Here is a 16917-nt window from a genome sequence, read left to right on the forward strand (position 1 = left end):
ATTTATTGGGACATATTTTGAAGTATTATATGAACAATGATTTTCTGTTAGTTTTTTTTATATGACCCTCAGCTTTTTCAAAAATTTCTTCCTTCGAAAAGTTCTCTCAATGCTCAATTTTTAAAACTTTTTATTTTAAATATCATTATAATGAGTATTAAATACTATCCAAAATGTTGAATTTTATGACGTTTTTATACTTTTTAGTAAGTAATTTTATGATAAAATAAGAACTCAGATCATAAATTTCAATTAGCGTATGCATCTTTTGATACCAATGAAAAATTTACGCAGAGAATAAAATTCCTTTTTATTACATATTACAGTCTATTATCGTCAAAGCAATGGATCAGTGGAGAAAAGGTTATCGTCGCCTTGGGAAGCAAATGGTGGCGGAAGGACGCTTACCAGAGGAAGATTTACTCTTTTTCCTTACTCTTGATGAACTTAATGAATTGTTGAAAACCAGGTCACCCAGTATTGTTACAAGGTAAATTGCTTCAAATGTATGCACATTTACATGCAAGATGTATCAGAAAAACGGAGAGGCAGGAACTCCTAAAATCATTTGATGGAATTAGTAGCGAGTGATACTTACTCTTCTTCCTCACTCTTGACGAAATTAGCGAAATGCTGAAAACCAGGTCATCCAGTATTGTTACAAGGTAAATTGTTTCAAATGTATGCACATTTACATGCAAGATGTATCAGAAAAAATTAGAGGTAGGAACTCCTAAAATCATTTGATGGAATTAGTAGCGAGTGAAACTTACTATTCTTTCTCACCCTTGATGAAATTAGTGAAATGCTGAAAACCAGGTCATCAGTATTGTTACAAGGTAAATTGTTCTAGATGTAAGCGTATTTACATACAAAATGAAAAAAAGGAAGATTTTTAAATTTCTAAGGCGGAAATTTCTATTACGGAAGTAGAAGATAAACATTTTACTACGAGGGGTTATCAAAAAAAAAGTTTATAAGGCTAAGGAAAAATGCTTTATTAACAATAGACACAGGATACAAATGGTAATTAAGAGACATATGTGGCGGTCATTTCTCTGCATAATCGCCAAACCTGTTGAGACATTTATCACTCCGCTGGACCAATTTGTTTTACTCGTCTTAGTCATAATCAGGTCCTTGGCTATTGAGCAAGTTCTCGGCACCGTTTTGAACATCACTGTCTGATATGAATCTTGTTTCGGATATGTGTTTCTTCAATGCCGGGAAAAGGAAATAGTCACTGAGATTCAAATCGGGGCTATATGGGGGGGGGGGGTGACTCCAGACCTCCCAACTATACGTTTCCAGCAATCTTTCTGCCAGCTTCAAAAGAATGACACCATTTAGTCACCTGTTTTCTACTCATTGCTTTGCCCCCTTACACTTCAACGATTTGTTTGTGAATGTCTGATGGGGACACATTCTTGGCTCATAGAAATCGTATCATGGCTTGTACCTCTGTGCGAGACCACTTCTGAAGACCTCTTGCCATTACTGTTTCAGATCTCAGTACTAACACTATCTGCTCGAACGACTGGTCTAAGACAACTAGCGCTATCTGTCTCCACTCTGGGTAACAATATTCCCATCCACAATTTCTACTTTCCAAATACTGTTGCTTGTAAACTTTTTTTAGGATCACCCCTTGTATATAATATTTACTATATATGAATAATTAATCATTCATTATTATTACAAGAATTAGTGTAGAAACTTAATAGACAAGGAATTATTGACAAATAACAAACCATAAATTATTACCAGGTATACTATCAAAAATTCATATTGAATGAAAACAAAGTGTCGAGAGAAATCGTTTTGTTGAATTTTTGACATTTCATATACCAAATATCCCAACATTTTTTGCAAAAAATACAAAATTTTATAGAATGAAATATAATGTCTGTCAGAGATACGGGGAATTTTGAAATTTAAGAAACTGTTTCATAGTATCAATTTTTTGGCAAATGAGAGTAGAGTATTATTATAATGTAATATATTCATAAATTCATATGAATACATCGTGAGATGAGTGCAGTATATTTACATGCATTACACAAATACGCTGAATGCATAGTTATGTTGTTTCGATTTTGTGCATTAAAATTCAATTCTCTTGCCCTTAAAAATGCGAGTCTCTATATTTTAAAATTACATCCTTAAACTACGCTAATATAATGAAATTTGAATACTTAATTTCTTATCTATTTTTAAAAGGAACAAACCGTTTTCCGAAAATTAAAAATAACATTTGTAGATGCAAAGATATTTTATTTACAGGAAGACATTTTCTAATTAATACCATGAAATGGTATTGCTTTATCAATAAAATGTTATAAAAAATTATTATTTATTTTACTTGTACTTTTTATCGATTTTATCGATCCTATTGAATTATTGATATCTCATGGGGATTTTATTTACTTGAAAGAAGTTTTTTTCAGGAATCAGGAATAGTAATCAGGAATAGTAAAAAAATGTAATAATAGTAAATAGTAAATAATGTAATGTCTAATAATAGTAAATAGTAAAAATAATAAATAGTCTAATAATAGTAAAAAAAATTAATGTCTATTAATCGAATTCTGTAAGTATTAGTGAATAATATTTGTAAAAATATTACTTTTATCAAATAATTTATTGACTTAAAAATTTCCATTAACATAATATTTCTAATCACATGATTTTTGTTCTTTTTCAGAGCAATTCATCGCAAAAGAGTCCACCCAATTATTGATGATTACAAATTTCCGGAAATAATGAAAGGCTCGCCGAAACCTGTAACTATTGTTTTTATCTTATTTATCTTTTGTAATAATATGGTGAATAAAATATATTATTTCTTCTTCGCCTTTTCAAAAACATGTTTTATTTAATGAAATTAAATTTGTTTAGTTAAATTAAATGAAAAGAATATTAGGAGCGAAATTAACTCTCTTAAAATAAATATTTCTCGTAAAATTATATCGCAGTCTTATTTTAAATGCAACAGATGGTTAAGAAATTTTACTTTCAAATAAATCAGAATAGTCTCTATAAATAATATCTGGAATTTTCGAAAGGAAAACATACTTATCTGATTTTTGTTTTTGAATAATCATTCATGTAATTGACTCAGGAATTTAAAAGCAATATGAGATTATGTTTTCCATATGTGAGTTTATTTTTATGATACTGTTAAAGTAGAATATACATCGCTAAGGCTGCCTTACGTTTATATAATTTGAAGTTAACTCTCTATGTTATTATTGTCTTTCTTAAACAGTAATTAATCTTTATAAATTCCTTTTTTTGGCAACGTTATTTATCTTCTGACATCATTATGCTTGTGATGTCATTATGCTTACTTATCTCGGCACGAAAAGGAATTGTTCGTTGTAAATACTTATAGAATTCTTTTTCCTGTGAATGTTGAATTTTATGTATTTAAACCTATAAATATTTGTAAATAATCACTGCCGCATCAGAAATTTTATGTATATACCTAAATTCTGAATGAGTTTTAATTAAAACTGCTTCATTAATACATGAAGTACAGTGAACTATTTACTGGCATCCGCATACAATTTATCAGAAAGCTTAGTTAGTCAGTGACTGATTTGATATACTTTAACAGTTACTGTTCACGATTTTTTCAACTGTTATATATACATGCTGGATATTTTCTCCAACGTTGGATTTACAAATCACGAGCAACTCTTCAATTGAATACAATTAAGAAAGGGAATTCTAATATATATCATTGATATACATTTCAAGATTCTTTAATTCTCGATATATTATTTCTTTGGTTATTCAAAATGTTTAATAAAATAGATGACTATGAAAGAAATATCTCTAGTTTTGAAATAATTTTACGAGCTATTTGGAACAAAATTCATAATTTTCAACCATGGTGAAACGAAAAGTAGTGGATTCAAAGTTAAAAAGGAGTTCAAATTTTTCTTCAAATAGCAAAGACTGGTTGAGTGAGTGTTTATAGAAATCAGATTTTTTTTTTCATCTTGAGGAACAAAATATTTAATAAATTAACTACAAAATATTTGGTAGGTTAAAAATTACTTTTTTAAAAAGAATATTTCAATGTTATAAGTATTGATTAAATTTACGTTTCCTTTTGGTCTTTTCTAATGCATCTTATTTCAAAATCTAAAGCAGTTTGTGGTTATACCGAATCCCATAATGTGTCAATGAATTGTATTAGATGTTTATTATTATTATAATATGTTGTTATTGATTTCCAGATTAATTATGAGGAGGAATCATCAGATAATTATGAATTTGTTGCAGATTTAACTATGCAAGGTAATTTATTTCATGATCATATTCCTTTTTCAATTTTGAACAGCTTAAATCCTTATTAATTATTTTATAAAATAAAATAATAATTATAATTATTTTATAAAGTATATTTTGCTAGATTCTAGAACGTGAATCCTTTTAATTCCAATATAAATATATCATATATATTAAAATCATCATGACAAACAAATATGCCCTATTCATCTCCCCCTCCCCCATCCCTTCCTTTTTCTCTGTCTCCCTCCCTCTCTTTATATATGCATACACTTGTATATCAATGTTCCTAAATAAGAAAACCTGCTAAATTCTTTTGCTTTTTAGCTGAGCTCTTTTTTTTTTATTCTTTTAGGAATTCCTGTAAGTCAAGGTGTTACAAAGGGCTATGCAAGAGTAGCAATGACATTAAACGAGGCTGCCGATTTGAAGGTTTGTAATGTTTTATCAAAATATCTATGTTTCCATGATGGATTCCGTTCAGAATAATTTTGTTGTTATTTGCTTATATATATATTATGATAAATGTGATTAATTCTTTATTATTAATAATTTTTATTAATACTAACCACTCTTAGAATAGATAGTACCGGTAATTATCAGTACCAATATAAACTTTTAAATCAGATATTATTAATAATAAATATGGTTAATATTAACCAATTAGTCAGATTAACTGTACAATGCATGATATGATATTAAAAATTGAATGTGTTTTTATTACGGCTTGTTTTAGTGATTCTTTATTTATTTCTACTTTTTGAACGAAATTTGATTATCCAAATTTATTAAAATTTTTACTAAAATGGATTTATTTAAATGAAAAACATTACTAAGCTATAAAAATTCAATATTTTACCATTCGTTATCGAAACTGACAATTAAACAACAATACTTGTTTTTTTTTTTCATAAATTGCCGTTGCGTAAAAAAATACTAAGGCGTCTAATGGTAAAGGAAAATCTAAAGTATTCCTCGGAGCGAAACATAAATGCGGATCATTTTCTCTGAAATGTTTCTCCTTGAAAAAAGTCTATTCTTTTATATTTATACTTAGGTACGATTTACATGTAAGAGAATAACTGGGACATATCTCAGATGGATATTTGCCTGAATTTTTGAGAAATTTGACTTTATTGTAAAAAACAGGGACATCGAAAAATACTTTTAAGTACTTTTCCATCAATCTGAATTTGTTGATTGAAAACTGTTATTCTGCGATTTAAAAAATATCGAAGTCGAATAAAAAAAAGCGATACGAAATAAATTTTGAAAATAATTATGTTCTCACACTCTGTAGTGTTTGGTTTTCGAAAATTATGAATACGTTGCTGCCATGTATTTCGCTTACGATTCAATCCTGCTATCTAACAAAATGATTCTTTATGTATGGAAACTGAGTTATAGAAAAGAAAGAAGTCATCTTATTAAATAGATAATCTGAATTGCAAGTAAGGAAGATGTCTGTGAAGGTAATAAATATTGTCATGATGGCCATTCGGAATATTAATAAATGGGTCCTCGGGAGATACGACCAGGCTTAATAATTTGGACAAAGTGTTAATTTCTAATTTAGTTTTCACCACTTTTTTCTGACAAAATGATCATTATAATGCTATCTGAAATCACAGAACGGCTCTTTTAGAGTAGGGTTATTATTTTATCTGCGAATTTTAATTGATTGAAACATATTTATAGGTCTTTTGTACCGATCATTTTTCAAATTCGTCAAAAAAAATGTTGCAGATAACAGATAATTTGAACATTTTATTAATTATTTTATTTTACGTAGTATAATTTAATGTAAATTCCTAAAGTTTCAATAAAGTTAAAAAAATGTAAGAACATTTTTTTTTTCTAATTTACCTCCGTTTGAGTTTACTCCTAACCTGATAAAATAATTGAAATGTTAGATAGACCTTTTTAATATCTATTACTTTTTATTCATTTTTTTTTTGGCTTAACAATTTCTTAATTGCGAAAAACAAATTCTTTCAAATTCCACGTCTTCTCTCATCTTATTCAGTAATGTATTCGGTTTAAAAGTTAGAGGCCTGTTTTGGAGAGCCAACTTAAGAATTTTAACAATAAAACTTCTACTATGTATTTTTTCTAGACTAATGTACAATTCTACAAGATTAATTATGGGTTCTCCTAATGTGTGTTTGTGGATAAGTCATATAACTGACTCTCCGACCCGTCTGAAGGCACACGGATAATAAATACTGAATGACCGGACCGCCGCAATAGCTACACTGGCTAGAACTGTGGTTGAGTTCTAAGGGCCATCACAGGCCACGGTATAACCCTTCCCTAAGGAAGTACGTTCCGTCATTGATGGGAGGAGCCTGACCCCCTTCACGTGTACCCTCCACGATCCACCACCATGCCTGAAGCATCTCATCCTCATTTCGAAGTGACCCTCCCCAGGGGGATTGTGCGGATGTAAGAGAAGGAGAAAAACAAGGGACTGAGAAATCATGCCCTCCTATAATTTTTCTGCCAAATAAATAAAATATCAAACAATTTGTTACAAAAAAACAAATTTTTCAATGAACGATCAATGCTCCCGCTAATTTCTGAAATGTTTATTACTATTTTTTTTTCTGAAGCTCTGTCAATGCAGAAAAAGGAATGCCACCGTTCTTTCCGGGAATATTGCATTTCTTAGATGAGTTTTGCACATGATCTTTGTCATTTTTGTCTTTTGTGACTACATTTTACTGTCATGCAACTAATGGATTGATTGCGTAATAAGCGATTAGTTCCTTTTCTAAAGTATGAGAACATGAAAAGTAGAACGCTTTCGTGATGCAATTTCATGCCAAAAGACAAAAGCTGTGAAGAGGGAATTCTCTATACTCTCACGCGTTCTTTGATTTATGCGTTTCAATTCACTTATTTTATTATAGTTGGCATCGACGAAAAGCAGTAATTGACTACTAACTCAAAATTCTTCAAGATGGAATACCGTTTTATTGCAGATTGGATCTTGAATAATGAAATAAAATTTAAGGTCAATGGACATTTTTTTTCTATAAGAATGTTAAAAAGTGTTCCAATCAAATTCAAATTTATAATAGATATACATGTGAAAAATGAGAACGATATAATTTAAGTCTTAAATGCGACAAGAACAATTTTAAAACCTTAGGACGAAGTCAAAATGAGATTGATAAGATTTCTACCGAAAAAATTTTAATACCACATTTTGTTAGGGAAAAGATTTGTAAGCAATGCATTCTCCAGAAATTCAATGAATGTCAGATACATTTTTTTCTACAAAAAAGCTTATGAGAGACTATTGTAAAATAATATCTGATTTATATCTGTAAGAATAGAATAATTGCAAGTGGTGGTTTTTTGTTTTTTTGGATTACATAATATCAAAGAGATTTGTCATTTTTTTAAGGAATCAAAATTTATACATTTTATGACTATATTCATCAATTTTTTTAAACTTTTATTTTACATGCAAGTTTTTCTTGATTTATACTTTTTTTATTTCCCAAAATGACTTAGCTTACTGAAAGGGTGTAATGAAGGTTGAATTATATTCAGTTTTTTTTTCTTTAACATTTCTATATTTTAACTTTATGTTATAATTTTAAATTATTTAATTTTAATGATGGTAAGTGTATTTTAACTTGTATTTATAACTTATTTTTCTTATTTCAGCCGGGAGAAATTCTAATAACCTATTCTACTGACATTGGCTGGAGTCCATATTTTCCCATCATCTCTGGAGTGGTCACAGAGTTGGGCGGACTCATTTCTCATGGTAATTATAGTGAAATGTACAGAAAATACCGGCGTTGAATATAACTGTGTCCTATTAGACAATTCGAAATACAATTCAATGCATTTACAAATAAATCATGCATTTACGCGGAAATTAGTTTCAGTCTTTATTAATACCTTTTAAAGTGAAAAAAAATCTATACGTCTGAAATTGATTGCCTTGCAAGATATTACAATAAGAATGAAACATCGAAGTTATAAAGGTCCTAATTAATTATTAAATGACCAAGAGATACCTAAATTTAATTTTTCCATCAGCTTACATGTAAGGTACTGAGATTCCCAGAGGACCTATTTACAGTTTAACTAAGCTGATGTAGGAATTATATTGAAATGGCATACATATTTTTATTAAGCCAGAATTGATGAAAAGATTTTTAACACTCTTTGCTAGATGGCAATACTTTTGAAATGGTTCATTTCCCATATTTATAAAATATGATACCTAACCCCCAAATTATAACGAATATTGTCTGTTACTGGATCTTAATTCTTGGTGTTTCATGCTATTGAAGTAGCAAATATATATATATAGTTACGAAATTTCCGGTTCGCTTGCATAGTGGGAGTTATATGGTGTGGAGAACGCTCAATCAGCAGGCGGCAGTAGAAAAAGAAACACCGACGTTTATTTACACGAAGACACACAGGACAGCACAAAGACGGCAACTATATACAGCATAGAAAACGATTCTCTTCAGCCGAGACGTGCAGCATCCAACAAGACTCTACTGCAGACAGTAGCGCGCAGCCTAGTTTAGCACTAACTTGACTCCGTCGCTGCTCTGCTAGACGACTCCTTCTTCACCGTTGATTCCGACTACTCTCCACCGTCGATTCCGACTACTCTTCTCTGTCGCTTCCGACTACGACTACTCTGGCAGCACAGAGTGCCTCCTTTTAAAGATCTCAGGAGGCGGGGCTAGAAGCCTCTCAACCAATCAGGAACGTTCGAGGCGTATCTCGGTTCCTAATGGACGGATCGGGAAAATTCTCGATGTTTCGGGTATAATCTATTTTGGCACCAAAGGCGCCAAATTCGTCGCCAAGTTGCCAAATGGTCGCCAAGTTTGTCGCCAAGCTCTGGGACCTCCTATGGAACCAACTATGCTGGGAAGCCGCATCACAGATTCGTAACAATATATATATAATGCAGCTTTATTCATTTTATATTGTCATCTAATATTTATCAATATATCATATATATAATTATTGGTTGGTTGTCCATTTTTTAAAGACATATTTTTTATGCTGAAAAATAATTTTAGCACGATGTCTTCTGCATGACTCACCTGTGATTTATACTCAGTGACTTCTAACTCTTAGTATCTAATTAAATATCTCTTAGAAACTTCAGCTGAGATTTAGTGTAAAAGAGAGAATTTAATTGGACAGACAACCCGCAACACCGGGGCAGCCATGTGTTGCGGGCACCGCAAGCCATGGCAGCAAATGTGTAGCAAGATAAAATGTGATTAACAACGTTATGTTGAAAAATAATTATAAACAATAAAATGATGAATCAAAGTATTTTCGGTATACTTTAAATAACTATTGTTCGTAAATCATTCTTGATAGCTCATATTTTAGCAATATCATTGTTATTTTCAAAGACAGCTACAAAAAATAAACATTAAAAATTACTATGAAAATCTGGTTAAATTTTAAACATATTACTGATTTTACAGAAACAAAAGAATTAAAATGAAACATTTTTTTTTTCAGGAGCTGTTGTTAGTCGTGAATATGGCTTACCATGCGTTGTGGGATTACAAGGAGCAACGAAAAGATTTCGTACAGGTATTGGATTGTTTTTCAAATCTGGTTTTTTTATCTATTAAAATCCTCTCAATATTTTAAAATACAAATAATAATAATTTATTTTTAAAATTATTTCAGGAGATTATGTTCTACTTGATGGGAAGAAAGGAATTTTGCAGAGGCTACCTCAACCAGATCAATAAAAATAAAGACTGTTTTATCAATTGCCATTTCATGAACTAAGTCACAATCGAATAAATTTTTCTCTCATTATAATAATCTTTAGAAGTTGGCTTTTTTCAAAGAACTAATCCATTAAGGTTGTCGCGCTCTCAGTATTAAATGCTTTTTCAAAGAGCAGTAAACAAAAGAAAGCGTAGAAGTCCTAAGTATCTCAGTATATCGTACAATATTGTACAATGTTATGCAACAATCAATAATATTTATAGAATATTATTCAATATGTTCAGTGTAATAGTATATTACTTAATATTCAACAATATTATAAAAATAGTTAATACTGTTTAATTTCATATAATATTGGACAGAATATATAGTCTTTTGGTGATAAAAGGAATCAAAGGATGGATTTCTGAAATAAAATATTAACAGCATTTAAGTGGAACCTAATCTTATAAGATAACTTACACTTTCGGTATCCAATTGTTCGCAAACCATTTTAATATCATAATTTTAGTTATGTCAACCAATTTCTTCGAACTAGATCTCTTCACAATAAATAAAAACATCATTTAAAATTATATTTGTGCAGTAAACATGGAACATTCTAATTAAATATCTATACACAAACTCAATTGCAAAATTTCTCAAATTATTAAGGCTGGGGACAATGTCAGTTTTTATTTTGCGGTATCTTTCGACAACGAAGTAATAAGTACCAGTGTCCGATCATGACATATCTATGGTATCACGATCTTTGATTAAACATTGATTTTGTCGAGTACTTATAGGTTAATGCGTTGTTTATTATAAAGAGAATCCTCATTAAATTATCTACTAGTGTCGAATTCAGGAAGAGATTCCTTATCAATTTACCTACCTGGGTCCGATTCCAATTTCTTTAAACCTTTAAGGTACATTTTTCATCAATATTAAAAACCTTGCACTCTGAATGTGCCGCAATTTGCTCAATTGTTCGGAAGAATTGCTTTCTTAGAACAGAAATTCGTATTTCGATAAAATACATAATGACTCGTCTACTGTATTTACAGCAAGAATTTGATTACAATATAGATTCAAACTAGTTTTAGTTATGATACACTTCCGCCAACTTCCATTTTTTTGCCTATATTTTATCAATTGTTCGGAAGAATTGCTTTCTTAGAACATAAATTCGTATTTCGATAAAATACATAATGACTCGTTGGCATTCAGATTCCTTTCTCCTAGACATCTTTTTAAAAACGCATTACTTTAAATATAGGTTATAACATTCATTACTGCTCTTAGAACATAACATAGTTCTTTGATTGTATTTGTATAACGAGTTTTCCTCAATAGGACCAAAATGTTATTGAGGATCAACAAGTATCGACGCATCAAACATCAAAACTGATTTTCATTTTTCTAAAGGGATTAAAGTATGTGCTATATCTTAAAATGTTTAGAATGGTTTAAACTATCAATGAAATTATAAAAATAATCGAGAAATGTTTTATCATTTTATAGTTACTTAAATCAATCATTACATTTATTGGAATTTTTTTTCGAAACAAAGTTCATTTCTGAATATAAATATAAGTAACGAATTTGTTACTAATTCCCAAATCTGTTGTGCATTGGGTAGATTTCTGAATGTATTTGAACTAGCTTAAAAGTCAAAATAATTTATGTCCATTTAAAATTGAAACTGTACACAAGCAATTTATTCAAAAATACAAACCGGTGTGAATTTACTACACAAAGTACCTGATTTGGGCTTAGTTGAAAAAGCATATTTGTTATAATGATCACCATAATGATGAATGATTGCATGAATGGTGTCCTATTTCCTCGATTGCTATCAAAGTAATGAATCCACTGTATTTACAGCAAAAATTTGATTACAATATAGATTCAAACTAGTTTTAGTTATGATGTTACACTTCTGCCAACTTCTATTTTTTGCCTTTATTTTAAATATACGTCCTTATTTTCATTGTCTTTATATTTTCATTTTCATTGAATATATTTTTAAAGGACATATTTTTGAATATCGAGTATTTTCTACACTAGCATGATATGCGAAAACGTGTGATTTCATAACAATTATTTCGACATGACTATAACGGTTATTATCATTTATCTAGTACCCCGAATGCTGGTGTATCTGTTCGCAAGAAGACATGCTCATCAATAATTTTTCAAAGGGCATAAAATAACGTAAGGACAATGTCATGTCCTCAAGGACATGACTTCATTAACTGACATAAGAAAATAATCATTTCTAATAATCTATCTCTACGACAAATAAAAAAAATGTGTGCCTTGACGCACTGTTTTACTTACAGCTACTAAATTTGGTACAAAGACATATTGGTAGAAATGAATGTACAACTCGATTTTTTTGGAAATTTTATTTAGGATTTTAATTAATTAAAAATTAAACAACATGCTGGGTTTTACAGTGATAATTACCAGCAATATTAATTCACAAAAATGATATTTTTACCGTTTTAAAATTCAAGGGAACCATTGTATTAAGTAATGCAAAAAAATTATTTGACTAACTTATATTCCTAGAGAACTAAGTGATCATCAAAAGTGGATAAAAGTATATAATTTAGCAGAAGTTCTGTGGATATTCATTAAATGATATCATAAAATATAATGCTGGATTCTATGATTAGAATGATACATCTTTATCAATTCCAGCGTTTATCGAGATCGTTAGATCTTATTAGATTGTTTATCGGGATGATCTTCATCTGAGAGATTTCTCCTCACAAGCGATCATCAATTGTATCAATTAAACAGAGTGACTCCAGTCATGACTCTAGATGCTATAACAGTTCAGTTGTTTCTGAATAAGTCTTCCATTCTTCTAACTTGATAAATAGTTTATGTCCATGATTGTCGGTTGGATCATTTATCGACATGCTCTCGATTTGAGTAATAGATCATCGTGTACACTCATCAATGGTATTTCTAAATAGGGAACTTTCAATCATCAGTGTTATGTGTAATAACAGTTTAGCCATTTCGAGTGAATCTTCCATTACTCCCGTCTAATACATAGATACTGTCTGTGATTGCTGGCGGTGAGATCATTTATAGACATTTTCTTCATCTGAGTGATTTGTCCTCATGTGCGTCTCCTAAACAGTGACATTTCTGATCATAATAATAATGGTAATATAATGGTTGCTTTTAATATTCTTACAAATAATTTCGTTACGCCACATATGATGTCTGATATACGTCTAACCATATCTAAACTGAAGATGATACGTCTAACCATATAACTATTTTCAATTTATAACTAACCATTTAACTATTTTTATTTTTGTGGTTATAACACTACTGCAGACGATATGTAGCATTGGCATCTGTAACAAATGGCAAATCAATAGCACAATTTATATCCTGGGCTGACATAAACAATCTAGAAGTGTCCACGGGGAAATCCAACTTTATTCTGTTTAGTAAATGGGTAGCAGGACCCAGAATCTATTGGCAGGGAGAAAGAATAAAGCAGACGCATGCCATTAAATACCTAGGTGTCCATATTGATGATAAATTGAATTGGAATACCCACCTCAAGCATTTAGCATTGAAAGCGCAACAACAACAATTCAATTTTCTCAAAATAGCTGGCAAATCTTGGGGGATAACATTTCGACACAGAAAAATTTTGTACAGGACAGTCATTGAAAGGATGCTTGCACACGGAGCTGGAGTTTGGTGCCTTCACCCAACGGTTAGATTAGCAAGAAAGCTCTCTTCCATCCAAAGAGGCTTTCTGCTAGCAATTACGGGAGAATACAAGACCACGCCTACTGCAGCACTTCAGGTTATCCTTGGCTTGCCACCAATACATCTGCAGCTTCAAATGATGGCAAGAATGACTGAACTGTACAGACTCCGTGGAATCGTACATGATATGCCACATATCAGCCCACACGAGTATGAATACAGAGCTACGGGCTGGACGTCACATCCTTCCAAACATCTCCAAGCACATCAAATTTCGTTGGAAGACGGTGGGTCTCAGAATGTAGTACTCGGGATCTATACAGATGGATCAAAATCCTCAGCAGGAGTTGGGGCTGCATTTTGTGTCATGCAGAATGCAGTGACTATACACCAATGGTCAACAAGCCTATTGAAAGAAAACACGGTCTTCCAAGCTGAATTACTAGCACTCAACAGAGCAGTCAAATACGCAACCTCTCTTCCTACATCAGATCCAGTTACTATTTACGTCGACAATGAAGCAAGTATACAAGCCTCAAGTTCTCCAAAATCCAATAGCCAATTAGCAAGAGATACATTTACCCTTCTTCTTGCAAACCCTCACATTAAAATCTCATGGATCAAGGCACATGTAGGCTATGAAGGGAATGAAGCGGCTGACAAACTAGCCAAAACAGCGGCTAATGCTAATCAAGATCGGAATATAATGAAGCTCCCAAGATGTCACCTGAAGAACATCCTCCAAACCGATATGATGACAATATGGCAAAAGGAATGGGAAGAAGGCGAAACAGGCCGCTCCACATTCAATATAATACCGAAAGTTTCTCTATACGCTGCCAACTGGAACAGAACGGATGTCCTTTTCTTCACTGGACATGGTCCATTCCCGATATACCTACACAGATTCCATCTGACCAACTCTCCTTACTGTAGCTGTGGGGAGATAGGATCCCCAATTCACTATGCCACCGAATGCCTACTGACTCTGTCATGGCACATGAGAAAGCCAGAAACAAGTCTCGAAGAAGAATGGTACAGGAGAGTTGCATCGAATACCCTTTCACGTGGCAAGATCCACTCCATAGTAAACCATATTCACAAATACCAAGATCTATTCAAGACTACACATTAGCTGAGACCAAAATGCAACATGTCAAAATCAGCCGAAATTATAACTTCAAAAGTCCCTCAAAAGTGCAGTTCTCGCGAAGGAAATCAAAACCACAGGATTCAGACGGACGCCACAGATTTCTGACTCTTTAGTGATTACTTATATGCTAATATATGTCATACAGATATTCTCAATGTAATTTATCAATTTTTCAGTTAGTAATCTCATTTCCCTGTAAGTTCAACTCAAAGTCACCATTTGTTTAAGTATTCTTTTCCCCTCTATCCAGTTATTACATCACCAAAAAATTGAATATAGTCATGTAGGATTTGACACCAATGTGATTCTCTCTGGAGAACCCTGGATGGTCTGTCGTCTCTTTCTTTTTATCTTCTTTCTTTTTTTCCCCCTTCCATCTTGTGCTCATCCAACTGGTTAGATAACTTAGTGTTATAGGCACCGGGGGCACAGGATGGCGTTATGTTATGTAACAAATGGCAAGCCACAAGACCCAGTAGCTTCAGATGTCTATTCTATATACAATATTTATTTATATGTTTATATATGTCATATAGATGTTTGTAATGTAAATTATCAATTATTATCCTTTTCAGTTACTTTTCTTTTTTTTATTCTCTTCAATAAGCAATCTCATTTTGATTTACGAATAGCTAACTCCCTCACAAAAGTATTGGTTGCTTCTGAAAATATCAACGTTTCTTTGTAAGTTAAACCCATTGCCATAATTTGTTTTTAGGTATTTTTGCTCCCTTCATGCAATTATTATAATATAGTTGTTCAGGATATGACACGAATGGGAGACTCTGTGGAGATCTCGAGGATGTTTTATCATTTTTCTTTCTTTTTCTCCTTTCTTTTCCTTCCAACTTTTGCTTATCCAACCAATTAGACATTTCAGTATCATAGGCACTGGGGGCGCAGGACGGCATCTGTCATTTCTTTCTTTCTTTTTTCCCTTCATTTTCCTTCCAAGTTTTGCTTATCCAACCAATTAGACATTTCAATATCATACGCACTGGGGGCGCAGGACGGCGTTATATGATATGAAAATGGCTTGGGAATCACTGCTCTACCATTAATGCTCTGTTTACGAAGGTACCTCCTTACTGTAATTATTGACACAAGAGAATCCAGATGCTGGTTGAATTGTGCAATTACTTTGGCTAACGTTGTTTCTTTAGACATTACAATTCGCTTCAACACCCGTAGTCTCTTTCACTATTATTATTATGGTTTGCTTTTCCGAGTATTTCTTGACGCGCTGTGTGTACGCTATCATGACTTGTGATACCGTGCCTCTAAAAACTGGGAGGTTTCGGTGACTGTTACTCTAACTGGTTTGGATTCTCACAATTTGGCCTCTTGGAAAGTCTTTGAAGGATAATACTTTACGTTTTTGACAGAAAACCTAAGACGTATACAAAAGTACTAATGCAGCTTAAAACTATCATGATATTTCTCTTTTATATTAAAAAAAATAACTGGTAACCAGGATTATATTTTTTATGCTTACGAAGCGTATTGTTAAATGTCACTTTTATATGCAATGTTACCATCATTTTGATAATCAACTGTGCATTAACATAACATTAGGCATTAGAAAACATTTTTTATCGTTGAGTGATTTAGTTTTAGTGTCTTTTTCTTAAATTCATGCAGAAACCAGATTTTATACAATAAAATAAAACAATATCAGAATATATTAATTTCAATTTTATTTTTTTGTTTTGCATTAAAATCTTTTTCAATACATTGAAACATTTCAAGGTAAGTATTTGAAAGAACTAAAACATGGAAAATCAGGTAAAATTATTAAGGTAATAATTTAAGGTAATAAACATGGAAGGTTTAAGGTAATAAACATGGAAAGGTAATAAACATGGAAGGTTTAAGGTAATAAACATGGAAAATCAGGTAATTAAAAAGTCAGTTTTTATTCTTAATTATGAAATAATTTTAAATAATAATAAAATAATTTTTACTTGACAAAAATCTATTACTTTCAA

At 31.4% G+C, this 16917-nt stretch overlaps 1 protein-coding gene across 2 annotated transcripts in view; it reads left to right on the forward strand.

The window, feature by feature from the left end:
* The window catches only part of LOC129968580 (prodigiosin synthesizing transferase PigC-like), a 147732-nt gene extending 137505 nt beyond the window's left edge, over positions 1-10227 (forward strand). Inside the window, exons 35-41 of one of the 2 annotated variants that reach the window (XM_056082609.1) lie at positions 327-490; positions 2705-2783; positions 4248-4308; positions 4655-4731; positions 7978-8080; positions 9826-9900; positions 10000-10227. In XM_056082609.1, coding sequence (XP_055938584.1) covers positions 327-490; positions 2705-2783; positions 4248-4308; positions 4655-4731; positions 7978-8080; positions 9826-9900; positions 10000-10064 — 624 coding nt within the window. In that variant the 3' untranslated portion in view covers positions 10065-10227. The remainder of the gene's footprint in view (positions 1-326; positions 491-2704; positions 2784-4247; positions 4309-4654; positions 4732-7977; positions 8081-9825; positions 9901-9999) is intronic. The other variant, XM_056082608.1, reaches the window with a different exon arrangement.
* The last annotated feature ends 6690 nt before the right edge of the window (positions 10228-16917 follow it).

Source organism: Argiope bruennichi, chromosome 5, assembly GCF_947563725.1.
Source record: "Argiope bruennichi chromosome 5, qqArgBrue1.1, whole genome shotgun sequence".
NCBI lineage: Eukaryota > Metazoa > Arthropoda > Arachnida > Araneae > Araneidae > Argiope > Argiope bruennichi.